The sequence below is a fragment of the Dendrobates tinctorius genome, unplaced genomic scaffold (assembly GCF_039654945.1).
Source record: "Dendrobates tinctorius isolate UK_male_01 unplaced genomic scaffold, ASM3965494v1 ptg000241l, whole genome shotgun sequence".
Taxonomy (NCBI): Eukaryota; Metazoa; Chordata; class Amphibia; order Anura; family Dendrobatidae; genus Dendrobates; species Dendrobates tinctorius.
The window spans coordinates 3,723,362-3,737,958 of NW_027361908.1; the positions used below are offsets into that span (position 1 = coordinate 3,723,362).

Here is a 14,597-nt window from a genome sequence, read left to right on the forward strand (position 1 = left end):
CAGGCGAATGATCCCTTCATCCCACAGTCTTCAGTCAGATATGCCAGCGGACGTCGATCTCATGGCATCTCGGATGAACAACAAGGTTCCTCACTTTGTAGCCAGGTCCAGGGATCCTTTAGCCGTCGGTTACGACACCCTAGTAATTCCGTGGTCCCAGTTCCAACTACCTTACCTGTTTCCTCCGCTTGCCCTGATCCCAAGAGTGGTCAAAAAGATAAAGTCAGAGGGCATCCCAGTCATCTTAGTGGCTCCAGACTGGCCGAGACGCCCTTGGTACGCGGAGTTGGTGAACATGCTCGCGGACGTCCCCTGGAGGCTTCCAGACCGTCCAGATCTTCTCTCGCAAGGCCCCCTTTACCACCAGAGTTTTCAGTGTCTGAGTTTAACGGCATGGCCGTTGAGGCCGCGATTCTGAGGGAATCAGGGTTTTCCGACCGGGTCATTCAGACCTTGATTAAGGCTCGGAAGCCGGCTTCCTCCCGCATTTACCATAGGTACTGGAAGGCCTTTTTTCGTTGGTGTGACGAGAACGATGTTTTTCCACTATCAATCTCTATTCCTCCCATTCTTGGTTTCCTCCAATCCGGTTTGGATGCGGGCCTATCCCTCAGTACCCTCAAAGGCTAGGTGTCTGCCCTAGCAATCCTCTTCCAGAAGGATCTAGCTTCCTTACCGCAAGTGAAGACTTTTCTCCAAGGAGTCGCCCATGTGGCTCCTCCTCATCGTTCTCCGATAGATCCATGGGATCTCAATCTTGTTCTTGGCGCTCTCCAAAAGGCGCCGTTCGAGCCAATCCAGGATATCCCTCTGTCTTTTCTTTCATGGAAGGTGGCTTTTCTAATCGCCATTACAACAATCAGGAGAGTTTCTGAGCTGGCGGCCTTATCCTGTCGTTCTCCGAACCTTATCCTCCACCAAGATAAGGTTGTTCTCAGGCCAGTTCCTTCTTTCCTTCCGAAAGTGGTATCTCCCTTTCACATTAACGAAGATATCGTCCTTCCATCGTTTTGTCCTGCGCCTGCTCATCCTCTGGAAAAGTCGCTCCACAAACTGGATGTAGTGAGAGCCTTGCGTGTTTACCTTGCCAGGACCGCTTCCTTTCGCCAATCTGATTCCTTGTTTGTCATTTCTGAGGGTCGCCGGAAAGGTCTTCCTGCTTCCAAATCCACAATTGCTCGTTGGATTCGGTCTACCATCCTGGAGGCCTACCGTCTTCAGGAGAAACAGCCCCCTCCGGGAGTGAAAGCCCACTCCACCCGGGCTGTAGGGGCTTCTTGGGCTGTGCGGCACCAGGCTTCGGCCTTACAACTCTGCAGGGCCGCGACCTGGTTGTCTTTGCACACCTTTGCGAGGTTCTACAGGGTTCATACCCAGGCCTCGTCTGATGCAGCTCTTGGTAGGAAGGTTCTGCAGGCGGCGGTGGCGCATCGACCGACCTAAGCCCTTCCTTATTTCGTTCCTTTATTGTTGTTCCCACCCTCGGGACTGCTTTGGAACATCCCATGGTTATCTGTGTCCCCCAATAAGGCGATAAAGAAAGAGGGATTTTGGGTTCTTACCGTAAAATCTCTTTCTTGGAGCCTTCATTGGGGGACACAGCACCCTCCCTGTTTAAGTAGTACCGTGTTGAGTCTGAGAGTCCCTTGTTGAGTTGGTACATATGTTTGTGGTTTTTGGTTGCTTCTCCTACTGCTTTTTTCACCAACTGAGGTGCTTGGTGCCTGTCGGTGGGTGTATACTGCCGGGGAGGAGCTAAGTTTCTTGTTTTGCATAGTGTCAGACTCCTAGCAGCAGCAGCATACACCCATGGTTATCTGTGTCCCCCAATGAAGGCTCCAAGAAAGAGATTTTACGGTAAGAACCCAAAATCCCTCTTTTTCCTCTGGAGGACCCTCATGTCCCATGAGTCATTTCTTTCATTGGGATGTTTAACGTTCCAAATGAGCTCCAATTACATATCATGAGCAAGCCAGATAGATATTTTTTGCTCTATATATTTTTTTAGATAAAATGTAAAGATGGCTTGAATAATACTGTCTCTGTATTGATTTGGTAGAGATTATCTACAATGCGTACAGCTAATGCTCTTGTTCTTTTTTTCTTTTGTATGCATTTTATTGCAGGTTCGCTAGACCATTTCTTAAACCACTGACCGACAGGGAGGCTCCAGGGTATACAGAGCTTGTTAAACGGTTTGTAGGAGAATGTTTTCCTAGAAAGCATACACTGTATACAAATCATATTTCATAGATATTTTCCTGGTTTCTATCAATGTTCTACCATTGTAAATTAATTTTCAGGTTTTGTAACCACTGCTCTTTACATCCATTCCAGATATAGAATTACCTGTATGACTAGTTTAAGGTATATTCACACATGGCGTTTCTGCTGCACACTTTGCGCAGCCTATTTGTTGCTTAAAATACACAATGTTTTACACATCAGCATAATAAATTAGATATCTGAAATCTCATGCACATGCAGTGTTTTTATTCAACACTCCTTTTGAGCACTGCTAAGTTTTTATCAAGACGTAACATGTTGATTCTTTCAACGTTTTTGCAGTGCTTTTCAACCATTCTAATGAATTGGTGAAAAATGCAATTAAAAATGTGCCAAAAAGGTGCATATTGTTCGTATTGTTTTACCTGCCAGCACTCTAGTTTTTGGTGCAGAAAGAAAAAGCTGAAGAGAGACACAGGTTTCACCCTAACTAATTGTTTTTCCAGGCCTATGGATCTATCTACAATAAAAAAGGGACTATCTAAGGGAAGGATTAGGACAAGCACAGATTTCCAGAGAGATATTCTGTTAATGCTGCAAAATGCTGTGATGTATAACAGCTTCTATCACTGTGTCCATCAAAAAGCCTTGGAGATACAAAGAGATGTGCAGGAGTTGCTAGAGGTATTGTGATGTCTTAACTCTCTTGACTGTTAAAACTCTCCCACTAATTGTGTTTTTTTTCTTAGCACTTTCTACCACTGATGAGATGATATTTACAGAGAAGCTTATTGGATGCTTCAGCACCTTCATTATTCAGTCATAGTTTTGTACATAAGAGGAACTTATTTTAGGTCACTGACACAGTAGATAGTTAAGGTGCCAGTGAGACAGCCCAATCCATGGGACTACATACATTAACACACTAAAGAGACAGGGATCTTGCAATTTACAGGTAATGTACATGGATGGGAATGAATAGATGGGGGGTTGAATAGATTAGGCCGGTTTCACATTAGCGCATTTTCAGCGCGCGCACGGCCGGGGGTAGCTCCGCCCCCGATCCGGCTCTCTGCCCGGCGTGCCCGCCCCTTGCTTGTAGCGCCGCCTCCTAGCGGACAGCCGGCTCGGGGGCGGAGCTACCCCCGGCCGTGCGTGCGCTGAAAATGCGCTAATGTGAAACCAGCCTTATGGAAGCATTTCATGCCATTTCCTTGGGGGCAGTTTTTGTTATATTTGAAGGCTTGATTACCATGACTGTTTTATCAAAAAGAGTAAATTGCCAGTACGAGGAGTGCAGATGAGAAGTGGCTTATGGTGGTTTGGAAATTCTGTTTAAGCCTTTAATTCTGTTTGGCCTTTCGCAGCTTACTAATTCTCCAACGCATGAAGACGGAAACTCCCTCGACTTGGTCTTCTCTCGGCTTTGTGCAGTGGATGATTTTGCAAACTCCCCTCTCCCGCTCTCTGACCACAATCTTCTTTCATTCTCTATAAAGAACTGCCAGGCTGCTCAGGTCACCCCCACTGTCCAGACTTATAGAAACACACAGGCCATTAACACCCAGAAACTTCTGAAGAACTTGCAGTCTTCATTGGCCCCTATCTCCTCCCTCTCATGTCCTGATTCTGCATTGAAGCATTACAATGAAACACTTCAAACTGCCCTGGATGAATTTGCACCCCCTATAAATAGAACACCACAACGCAGACGGCGACAACCCTGGCACACGGTGCAAACACGTTTCCTGCAGCGGTGCTCCAGGTGCGCCGAACGTCTGTGGAGAAAATCCAATCTACACGAAGATTTCATCCATTTTAAGTTTATGCTTAGAACATACAACACTGCCCTTCACCTCTCCAAACAAACCTATTTCAACACCCTCATCGTCTCACTGTCCAATAACCCGAAACGTCTCTTTGACACTTTTCATTCTCTACTCAATCCAAGAGTACAGGCCCCAACCACTGAGCTCCGAGCTGACGATCTGGCCAATTACTTCAAAGAAAAAATTGACCAGATCCGACAGGAAATTATCTCCAAATCCCCTCATACCATGCACTGTCCTCCCTCCCCCACTGCATCTAACTCACTCTCTGATTTTGAACCAGTCACAGAAGAAGAAGTAAGCAGGCTCCTTGCATCTTCTCGCCCAACTACTTGCACCAGTGACCCATTTCCGTCACATCTCCTCCAGTCCCTTTCCCCTGCTGTCACCCCTCACCTAACTAAAATATTTAACCTCTCTCTCTCTTCTGGTATTTTTCCCTCCTCATTTAAGCATGCCATCATACATCCACTACTTAAAAAACCATCCCTCGACCAAAATTGTGCCGCTAACTATAGACCTGTCTCTAATCTTCCCTTCATCTCTAAACTCCTGGAACGCCTGGTCCACTCCCGTCTTATCCGCTATCTCTCAGAAAACTCTGTTCTCGACCCTCTCCAATCCGGTTTCCGCTCTTTACACTCCACTGAAACTGCCCTCACTAAAGTCTCTAATGATCTGCTAACAGCTAAATCAAATGGTCATTACTCCATGCTAATTCTCTTGGATCTCTCTGCAGCATTCGACACTGTGGATCATCAGCTCCTCCTCACTATGCTCCATTCCATTGGCCTCAAGGACACCGTTCTCTCCTGGTTCTCCTCCTATCTCTCCGACCGCTCCTTTACTGTTTCTTTTGCCGGTTCCTCCTCCTCTCACCTTCCCCTTACTGTTGGGGTTCCTCAAGGATCGGTTCTAGGCCCCCTCCTCTTCTCCTTGTACACTGCCCCTATTGGTCAAACAATCAGTAGATTTGGTTTCCAGTACCATCTCTATGCTGATGACACCCAATTATACGCTTCTTCTCCTGACATCACGCCAGCCTTTCTAGAAAACACTGGCGATTGTCTAAACGCTGTGTCTAATATCATGTCCTCACTATATCTGAAACTGAACCTGTCAAAGACTGAACTCCTTGTGTTTCCTCCCGCTACTAATGTACCTACACCCGACATTGCCATTTCCGTCTGTGGTTCCACTATTACTCCCCAGCAACATGCCCGCTGTCTTGGGGTCATACTTGATTCCGAGCTTTCCTTTGCCCCCCACATTCGATCACTGGCTCGCTCTTGTCATCTGCACCTCAAAAACATTTCTAGAATTCGACCTTTTCTTACTTTTGACTCTGCAAAAACTCTTACTGTTTCTCTTATTCATTCTCGTCTCGACTATTGTAACTCTCTTCTAATCGGTCTCCCTCTTACAAAACTCTCCCCTCTCCAATCTGTCTTGAATGCTGCAGCCAGGATCATATTCCTCACCAATCGTTACACCGATGCCTCTACCTTGTGCCATTCATTACACTGGCTACCCACCCACTCCAGAATTCAGTATAAACTTATTACCCTCACCCACAAAGCCCTCCATGGCTCAGCACCACCCTACATCTCCTCCCTTGTTTCAGTATACCACCCTACCCGCGCCCTCCGTTCTGCTGATGACCTGAGGTTAGTATCCTCAATAGTCAGAACCTCCCACTCCCGTCTCCAAGACTTTACACGTGCCGCGCCAATTCTTTGGAATGCACTTCCCAGGTCAATACGATTAGTCCCCAATCCCCACAATTTTAAGCGTGTCCTGAAAACGCATTTATTCAGACTGGCCTATCGCCTCAACACATTAACCTAACCTATCCCTGTGTGGCAGAGCCAAAAATTTTACCATAACCAGGTTCCCAGCATCATGTTCCCACATGCTTTATGCATCCATTAGCCCTCTGTGTCTGTACTGTTACACACTTAACATTATGGCTGGTCCATACAATCAGGGCAACTGTTACCACCCACCTTTCGTGTCTACCTCTTTCCTCATAGACTGTAAGCTTGCGAGCAGGGCCCTCACTCCTCTTGGTATTTGTTATAATCTACTGTATGTGATTATTGTTATGCTGTAATGTCTATTGTCTGTACAAATCCCCTCTGAAATGTAAAGTGCTGCGGAATATGTCGGCGCTATAAAAATAAAATTTATTATTATTATTATTATTATAAGCGTGTAGCATAGTGGAAAACTGATACAAAAACTATTTTGCTTAGTAGGACCTGATCTGTCTGCGCATCACATGGACAGACCTTTTAAAGGAATAATAGACGCAACAGCCGTGGGTGGAATCGCCATCCACCCATGGCTGTTAAACCGTTAAATTCCGCTGTCACTCTGACAGCGCCATTTAACTCACGCTTCCGGCATTCGCGCCGGAAATCCCACCCTTCGGTGACCCCGTCACGTGATCTCGGGTCACCGATGGGTTGGCATGACAACCAGAGGTCTCCAGCAGACCTCTATGTTTGCTATGAGAACAGCACGGTGGTCGGCGCTCATAGCAAGTGAGCATTTCTGCTATATACAGGCGATCTGATCATCGCCTGTATGTAGCAAAGCCGATCAAAGTTCAGCTTCTAGTCTCCCATGGACTATTGAAGCATGCAAAAAGTAAAAAATGTTTTTTAAAAATATTTAAAAAAAAAAATAAAAGTTTAAATCACCCCCCCATTCACCCCATTCAAAATAAAACGATAAAAAAAAAGAAAATATACACATATTTGGTATCGCCGCATTCAGAATTGCCCTATCAGTATAAAAAAGAATTAACCTGATCGCTAAACAGCGTAATGAGAAAAAAAGTCAAAACTCCAAAAAAGTTTTTGGCTGCCGCAACATTGCATTGAAGTGCAATAACAGGCAATCAAAAGACTGTATCTGCACCAAAATGGTATCATTAAAAACGTCAGCTCGGCGCGCAAAAAAATAAGTCCTCACCCTACCAGAGATTACGAAAAATGGCGACGCTATGGGTATCGGAAAATGGCGTATTTTTTTTTTTCTTTTTTTTTTAGCAAACCTTGAAATTTTTCTTCAACCACTTAGATAAAAAAAAGAACCCAAACATGTTTGGTGTCAATGAACCCATAATGACCTGAAGAATCATAATGGCAGGTCAGTTTTAAGCATTTAGAGACCATTGTAAGAAAAACAAACAATTGTGGGATATGTTAAAACAATGGTGTCGTTAAAAAGTACAACTCGTCCTGCAAAAAACAAGCCCTCATATGGCTATATTGATCAAAAAATAAAAAAGTTATGGTTCTGGGAAGGAGAGCAAAAACCGAAAATGCCTTCGGGGATTAAGGTGGGAAACTTGTTCTGCCTAGGGACACCTGGAAAAGAAAATGTTGGGTAGGTAATTATTATTCTTTCCTAGATGTCCCATGACAGCACACAATGGGATTTAAGTGGCATTGATGAAGAGGTTAACTGTTGCTGAAGAACTCCTTTACCATAGGCCTAATCTCCAGAAGACAAAATATCCAGACTTCACTGTTTTACAAACATAGAGCTTAAGGCTGTGTGCCCACATAAGCGCTTTTTTTTGCATTTTTGAAGCGTTTGTCCCGGTCAAAACACTTCAAAAACGTATACAAGAAGCATCCCATTGATTTTAAAAGAATTCCGCACTTTTTGTGCACATTGATGCATTTTTTTCCGCGAAAAAAAACACTTTGTGGTAAAAATCGCAGCATGCTCATTAATTTTGCGGAAAAGTCCACATTTTTAGCTATTTTCTATGCGTCAGAAGACGCGTAGAAAAAACGCATCAAAAACGCACGGAAATAAAACGCGCATTTTCTGGGAAGGAGTCCGGTTTTGAAGCAGAAATTTTCTGCATACGTGGGCACATAGCCTAAAAGGTCTCTGTAAGCAGGTTTTTGCTACCTCATCTGAGAACAGCATGATGCAGTCAAAGAGACCTTAAATCCAACAATGTATCACTTAGTTTACTGACTGCAGTAGATGTGACACAATCAAAATTCTTAGATTTAGTATGAAGCTGAGCCGAGAAATTTAACCTTGCCCACACCATTCTCTCTATGTACATTGTCTATTAACCGCTGATTTCCACAGGAAGGGGTGTGGTTGGACAAGTGCTCACATGACCAGCTGGGCAGAACAATGATAATGTCCTAGTGATGAAATCTTCATTGTAAGTAAACGCCAGTACCCAGCTTGATAAGTGACACATTGTTTAAATTTGTGTTTCTCATGATTACAAAGCAACAATCTACTGATAGACTCCCTTTAATGAATGCAAATCCGATTTAAAGGAATCATTGCCTTTCTGCCCAAGAAGCTACTTTAACTTGTGTTGAGCAAGCTGTGTCTTGATGTAGAGAGAGGAGGACCATGATCTTCCAGAAAATAAAAATCTGCACTAACTTCTCCTATCTAGATAGACAAATTTATTTATAAAAGGGGTACTCCGGGAAGATAAAAAAAAAATGTCACTGTCCTTTCTCTTATAAACTATAAAGATGAGATTCCCATTATGCTTCTACTATCTTTTGAACACTTGTAATTTAACCCCTTTACCCCCAAGGGTGGTTTGCCCGTTCGTGACCGGGCAAATTTTACAATTCTGACCACTGTCCCTTTATGAGGTAATAACTCTGGAACGCCTCCATGGATCCCGGTGATTCTGACATTTGTTTTCTCATGACATATTGTACTTCATGATAGTGGTAAAATTTGACTTTTTTTTTTGTCAGGTAATTTTTTATTAAACATTTTCAAAACCTGAAAAAACATGTAATCACATACAGGATAGTTCCCAAATAGTGTATTACATAAACACAACAGAACCCCACAAAAATCCCTCCCATCTTACCCCCCACCCTCACCTGACAAAAAACTCTCTTCTCTCTCGATGCATTTGGTCTCTCACAGCCAGAGTTTTCCATTTATATCCTCCTCAACGCTCTCATCCATGTTAATCTAGAAGGAGCCAACCCGGGTGTGTCCAACCAAGGCGCCCATATATCCTCCCATTTCTTAATTGTTCTTCTCTTTTGGTATACATATTTCTCCATATCTATATTATTATTAACTGCATCAGTAACTTCCGTGATTGTGGGTACAGAAGATCCCTTCCAGTGAGCCGCCACTCTTACGAGCCTGATATAATATTCATGAGACTGCCAGCTGGTGTCCCTCCGAGAGCGGCAAATTCTCCACCCGACTCAGGAGAGCCATTTTGGGGTCTAGTACCATTTGACATTGATAGACCGTATTAAGTAAATCAGTCACATCCCCCCAAAACCTACATAAGCGGGGACAGTTCCAGGTCATGTGTATCAGATCTGCATTGGGCATTCCACACTTCCACCAATCAGCCTCTCTAGCATATCCCATTTTCAACAGCCGTACAGGAGTTCGATAAACTTGATGAAGCAAATAAAGATGTGACACTCTCTGTGCCTCGCCAACCGAGACTTGTGACTTCTTGCCATGCATCTTCCCATTCATCTGTTAAATCACCAACATCAACTTGCCACTTATTCTTCAGTGTCTCCAAGCTTGCCACTCTCTCTTCCAACATTGTTGCATATATATTGTGACGACTCCTGGAGTGGACCCTCTGGGTCGTGACACCAACCCTCCAAGGGCGAGCTGACCTAGTGAAGACCACCCCCTATACAGGGAGTGTCAGGGGCAAGCCCCAGGGGGTGAGGCACCACGACTGCTGGCACCAGGCGGCCGGCTCACAGGAGACACGAGTGGGTGAGTGTGTCTGCAGGAACGTGTAAAGCGTGGACACGGGAACACGTGGTATACAGAGACTTCGTTCGTCCGGGTGTGAGTGAAGCAGGATGTGTGCAAGGAGCACGTCAGAGCACTGAGTCAGGCAGCAGGTGTGCCAGGAGGTGTAACAGAGTACAGGAGCAGGGTGTGTGCCAGAAGGCACAACTGAGCATAAGACAGAGCGCAGGATTGGTTTGTGTGCTAGGAGGCACAACAGAGTAAGAGACTGAGTACAGGATCAGAGCATGTGCCAGGAGGCACAACGGAGTATGAGACAAAGCACAGGGTCCGAGTGTGTGCCCGGAGGCACAACTGAGTATAAGACAGAGCACGGAATCAGAGTGTGTGCCAGGAGGCCCAACTGAGTATAAGACAGAGCACGGAATCAGAGTGTGTGCCAGGAGGCACAACAGAGGATGAGACAGAGTACAGGGTAAGAGCGTGTGCCAGGAGGCACAACTGAGTACGAGACAGAGCACAGGGTCAGAGCGTGTGCCAGGAGGCACAACCAAGTACAAAGCAGAGTGCAGATTCAGAGCGTGTGCACAACAGAGTGCAAGGCAGAGGACCTGAATACAGCGCACAGCCAGGCAGGTACACGGCAGACCAAGCCAGGAAGCACAACAATAATCAGGCACCTCCCCTAGGGGGAGGTCATCTGATATAGCACATGACTACTACCGGGTCAGGACCTAGCCAGAAAGCACATGACCACTACAGGTTCCGGGTCAGGTCCTCCATTACCATAGAGAGGACCGAGCCCTATACAGCACTGACAGGAGCGCACAAGCGCAAACGTGACATGTAGGAGGAGACCCGGGGACGAGAGCTGCGCGTGTGCACCCGACGAGACCCCCGGAGTGACCGCAGCTCCGGAAGAGATGACGTCGGGACCGAGGTCCCGCCCCCAGGTGAGCACGGCGTGACAGTACCCCCCCCTTTACGCCCCCTCTTTCTAAAACTGGAGAGGAACTTAGACAAAATCTGGGGTGCGTGGATATTCTCCCTGGGTTCCCATGACCTCTCCTCGGGGCCAAAACCCTTCCAATCGACCAAGAACATGGTTCTCCCTCTTACCTTCTTCATGGCCAAAATGTCATTCACCTCAAACTCATCCCCCAAGCCAACAGGCTGGGGTGTGTGGCCTGGAGAAGGATGAAATCGGTTAAGAACCACAGGTTTTAGGAGAGACACATGGAAGGAATTGGGAATACGGAGTGAAGGAGGCAGCTTCAATTTGTAAGCAACATCATTAATCCGCCTGAGGACCTCAAAAGGACCAATGTAACGGGGACCCAGTTTGTAAGATGGTACCTTAAGGCGGACGTATTTGGTGGAGAGCCACACCTTGTCACCAGGGAGAAATGGAGGAACGTCCAAGCACCTCTTGTCAGCGTGTAATTTCATTCTGTCCCGTGCTTTCTCGAGAGCGGTTTTGGTCTCCTGCCATACCCTGGAGAACTCCACAGACTGAGAATCGGCAGCAGGTACCCCCGAGACAGGAAGTACCGGTAGAGGCACATTGGGATGCTGTCCAAAGACGATGAAGAAAGGAGACTTGGTAGACGATTCACTGGAGTGATTATTGTAGGCGAACTCAGCCCAAGGAAGTAGACCGACCCAGTCATTCTGATGAGCATTAGAAAAATGCCGGAGGTAGGATGTAAGGATCTGGTTGGTACGTTCCACCTGCCCATTGGTTTGGGGGTGATAGGCGGAAGAGAAATCCAATGACACTTTCATGAGTCCGCTTAGAGCTCTCCAGAACCGGGAGGTGAATTGGACCCCTCTGTCTGACACGATGTGCTGGGGGAAGCCGTGAATCCTGAAGATATGGGAAATGAAGATCTTCGCCAAGTCAGGAGCCGAGGGTAGTCCGGGAAGAGGAATGAAGTGGGCCATCTTTGAAAATCGGTCTACAACCACCAAGACCACAGTACAACCGGAAGAACAAGGCAGCTCAGTAATGAAATCCATGGCTATGTGCTGCCATGGAGCCGACGGAATGGGAAGCGGGAACAGAAGACCGGAGGGTGGTTGTCTGGGTATCTTGTTCTGGGCACAGGACGGGCAAGATGCTACAAAGTCTTTAACATCCTGGGAGAGTGAAGGCCACCAATAATGGCGAGAGATTAAGTCCAAAGTCTTTTTGACACCAACGTGGCCGGCAATCTTGGACGAATGTCCCCAATTTAGCACTCGTTTTCGGTTATTCTCAGCCACAAAGGTTCTTCCCGGAGGTAACGTGGTTAACTTGACAGGAGCCACAGTAATTACTTTGGATATATCAATGATATGAGAGGGTTCTTCCTCTGCATCAGATGACAGGAATGATCTTGACAAAGCATCCGCTCTAACGTTCTTATCGCCGGGCCGAAAATGTAGCTCAAAGTCAAAGCGGGCGAAGAATAGGGACCACCTGGCTTGCCGAGGATTGAGCCTCTGTGCGGATTGGATGTACGCCAGGTTCTTATGGTCTGTGAAGATCTTGAATGGATGTATGGCACCTTCCAGTAAGTACCTCCACTCCTCCAAGGCCAACTTAATGGCCAATAGCTCTTTGTCGCCAATGGAGTAGTTCTGCTCAGTGGAGGAAAATACTTTATAAAAGAAGCCACAGGTGACAAAACGTCCAGAAGAGGATTTCTGCAGAAGGACTGCGCCATCCCCAGTAGAGGATGCGTCCACCTCGAGAGTGAAAGGTCTACTAACCTCAGGTCGATGAAGCGCCGGAGCAGCGGCGAAGGCTTGTTTCAACGACTGGAAGGCCTCTTCAGCCTCAGAGGGCCAAGCCTTTGGGTTAGCTCCCTTGCAGATAAGGGACGAGATGGGGCGAACCAACGAGGAGAAATGAGGAACGAACTGTCGGTAGTAGTTCGCAAAACCAAGGAAGCGTTGGATTGCCTTCACCCCATGGGGCTGTGGCCAATCGAGGATGGCGGACACTTTTGCCGGATCCATGCGTAGACCTGATTCTGAGATAATGTACCCCAAGAATGGCAGGGACGTTTGCTCGAAGGCACATTTTTCGAGCTTGGCATAAAGGCGGTTCTCCCTCAGGCGCTGGAGGACTTGACGCACGTTCTTTCTGTGGGCAGAGAGGTCTGGAGAAAAAACGAGGATGTCATCCAGATAGACTACCACGCAGGAGTACAGCATATCCCGGAAGACGTCATTCACGAACTCCTGGAACACCGCTGGGGCATTGCAGAGGCCGAAGGGCATGACCAAGTACTCGTAGTGACCGTCTCTGGTGTTAAAGGCGGTCTTCCACTCATCTCCGGAACGAATGCGGATCAAGTTGTAGGCCCCACGAAGATCCAGTTTGGTGAAAATTCGAGCTCCTCTAAGTCGGTCAAAGAGCTCCGGGATCAATGGCAATGGGTACTTGTTCTTGACCGTGATATCGTTCAGGCCTCGGTAGTCTATGCAAGGACGGAGGGAGCCGTCCTTCTTTTTTACAAAGAAAAATCCCGCTCCCGCGGGCGAGGAGGACTTACGGATAAAGCCTCTAGCAAGGTTCTCCTGGATATAGTCAGACATAGCTTGGGTCTCAGCAGGGGATAGCGGGTATATCCTACCCCTGGGTGGCGTAGAACCAGGAATGAGGTCAATCGGACAGTCATATGGCCGATGGAGGGGCAGAGTCTCGGCCTCCTTCTTGTCGAAGACATCTGCAAAGGACCAGTAAGCCGACGGCAGACCTGTAGGTGCCGGGGATGGGCCGGCAGAGTTCATCGGACGGACAGGCAACAGACACTTCTCCTGACAGAACGGTCCCCACCGGAGTATCTCGCCCGACCGCCAGTCCAGGATTGGCTCATGAGTCCGTAGCCAAGGGAGGCCTAGAAGAAGTGTGTGAGACATGGTAGACAAGACGAGGAAGGAGATCTTCTCCAGGTGCAGGGCTCCGATCTGCAGCTCGATCTCTCCGGTGGCCTGGGTAACGGTCTCCTGCACGGACGTACCATTGACCGAAACAATCGACCGAGGAGTCGCCAGGGATCTGACAGGAATCCGGTATTTTTTAACCGCCTCGAGTGTGATAAAATTCCCCTCCGCGCCAGAATCCAGAAAAGCCTCCTCAGAATAACGCTTGGCACCGAGATTCAATAATACTGACACGAGCAGGGGAGGAGAGGAATCACGTACACCTAGGGAGGCCTCTCCTATCAACCCTAGGCGGAGAAGTTTCCCGGCTTCATGGAGCAGGAACGGAGGAGGTGAGAGGAGCTCCTCTCTCTGGCTAATTCACGGGCACGTTCCTGAAACCGCAGGTCAATGCGTGTCGCCAGTGAGATCAGATCCTCTAAAGAGGTGGGAGTATCCCGACCTGCCAGTACGTCTTTGATCCGACCGGACAGGCCACGCCAAAAGATCCCTACGAGAGCCTCGTTGTTCCAACCGAGTTCGGAGGCCAAGGTACGAAAACAGATGGCATACTGTCCTACCGGTAGCGTACCCTGATGGAGGTTAAAGAGGGACTCGGTGATAGAGGCCAGCCGACCCGGCTCGTCGAACACCTTGCGGAAGGTGTCCAAAAAGGTGGAAAGCTGAGAGACGAGTGGGGTCATTGCGCTCCCAGAGGGGGTTCACCCATGCTAACGCCTCCCCCTCTAAGTGTGAAACAATAAAGGCAATTTGGGCGCGCTCAGTGGGATAGTACTGCGGCAAAAGCTCAAAATGTAACCGGCATTGGTTCAGAAATCCTCGACAAAACTTAGGGTCCCCGCTATATCGGGGTGG

At 47.4% G+C, this 14,597-nt stretch overlaps 1 protein-coding gene across 2 annotated transcripts in view; it reads left to right on the plus strand.

Annotated features, from left to right (window-relative positions):
- The window catches only part of BRD8 (bromodomain containing 8), a 284,491-nt gene that overhangs the window by 224,886 nt on the left and 45,008 nt on the right, over window positions 1–14,597 (plus strand). For both annotated transcript variants that reach the window (XM_073556914.1, XM_073556915.1), the window contains 2 exons: window positions 2,127–2,195; window positions 2,733–2,910. In XM_073556914.1, coding sequence (XP_073413015.1) covers window positions 2,127–2,195; window positions 2,733–2,910 — 247 coding nt within the window. The remainder of the gene's footprint in view (window positions 1–2,126; window positions 2,196–2,732; window positions 2,911–14,597) is intronic.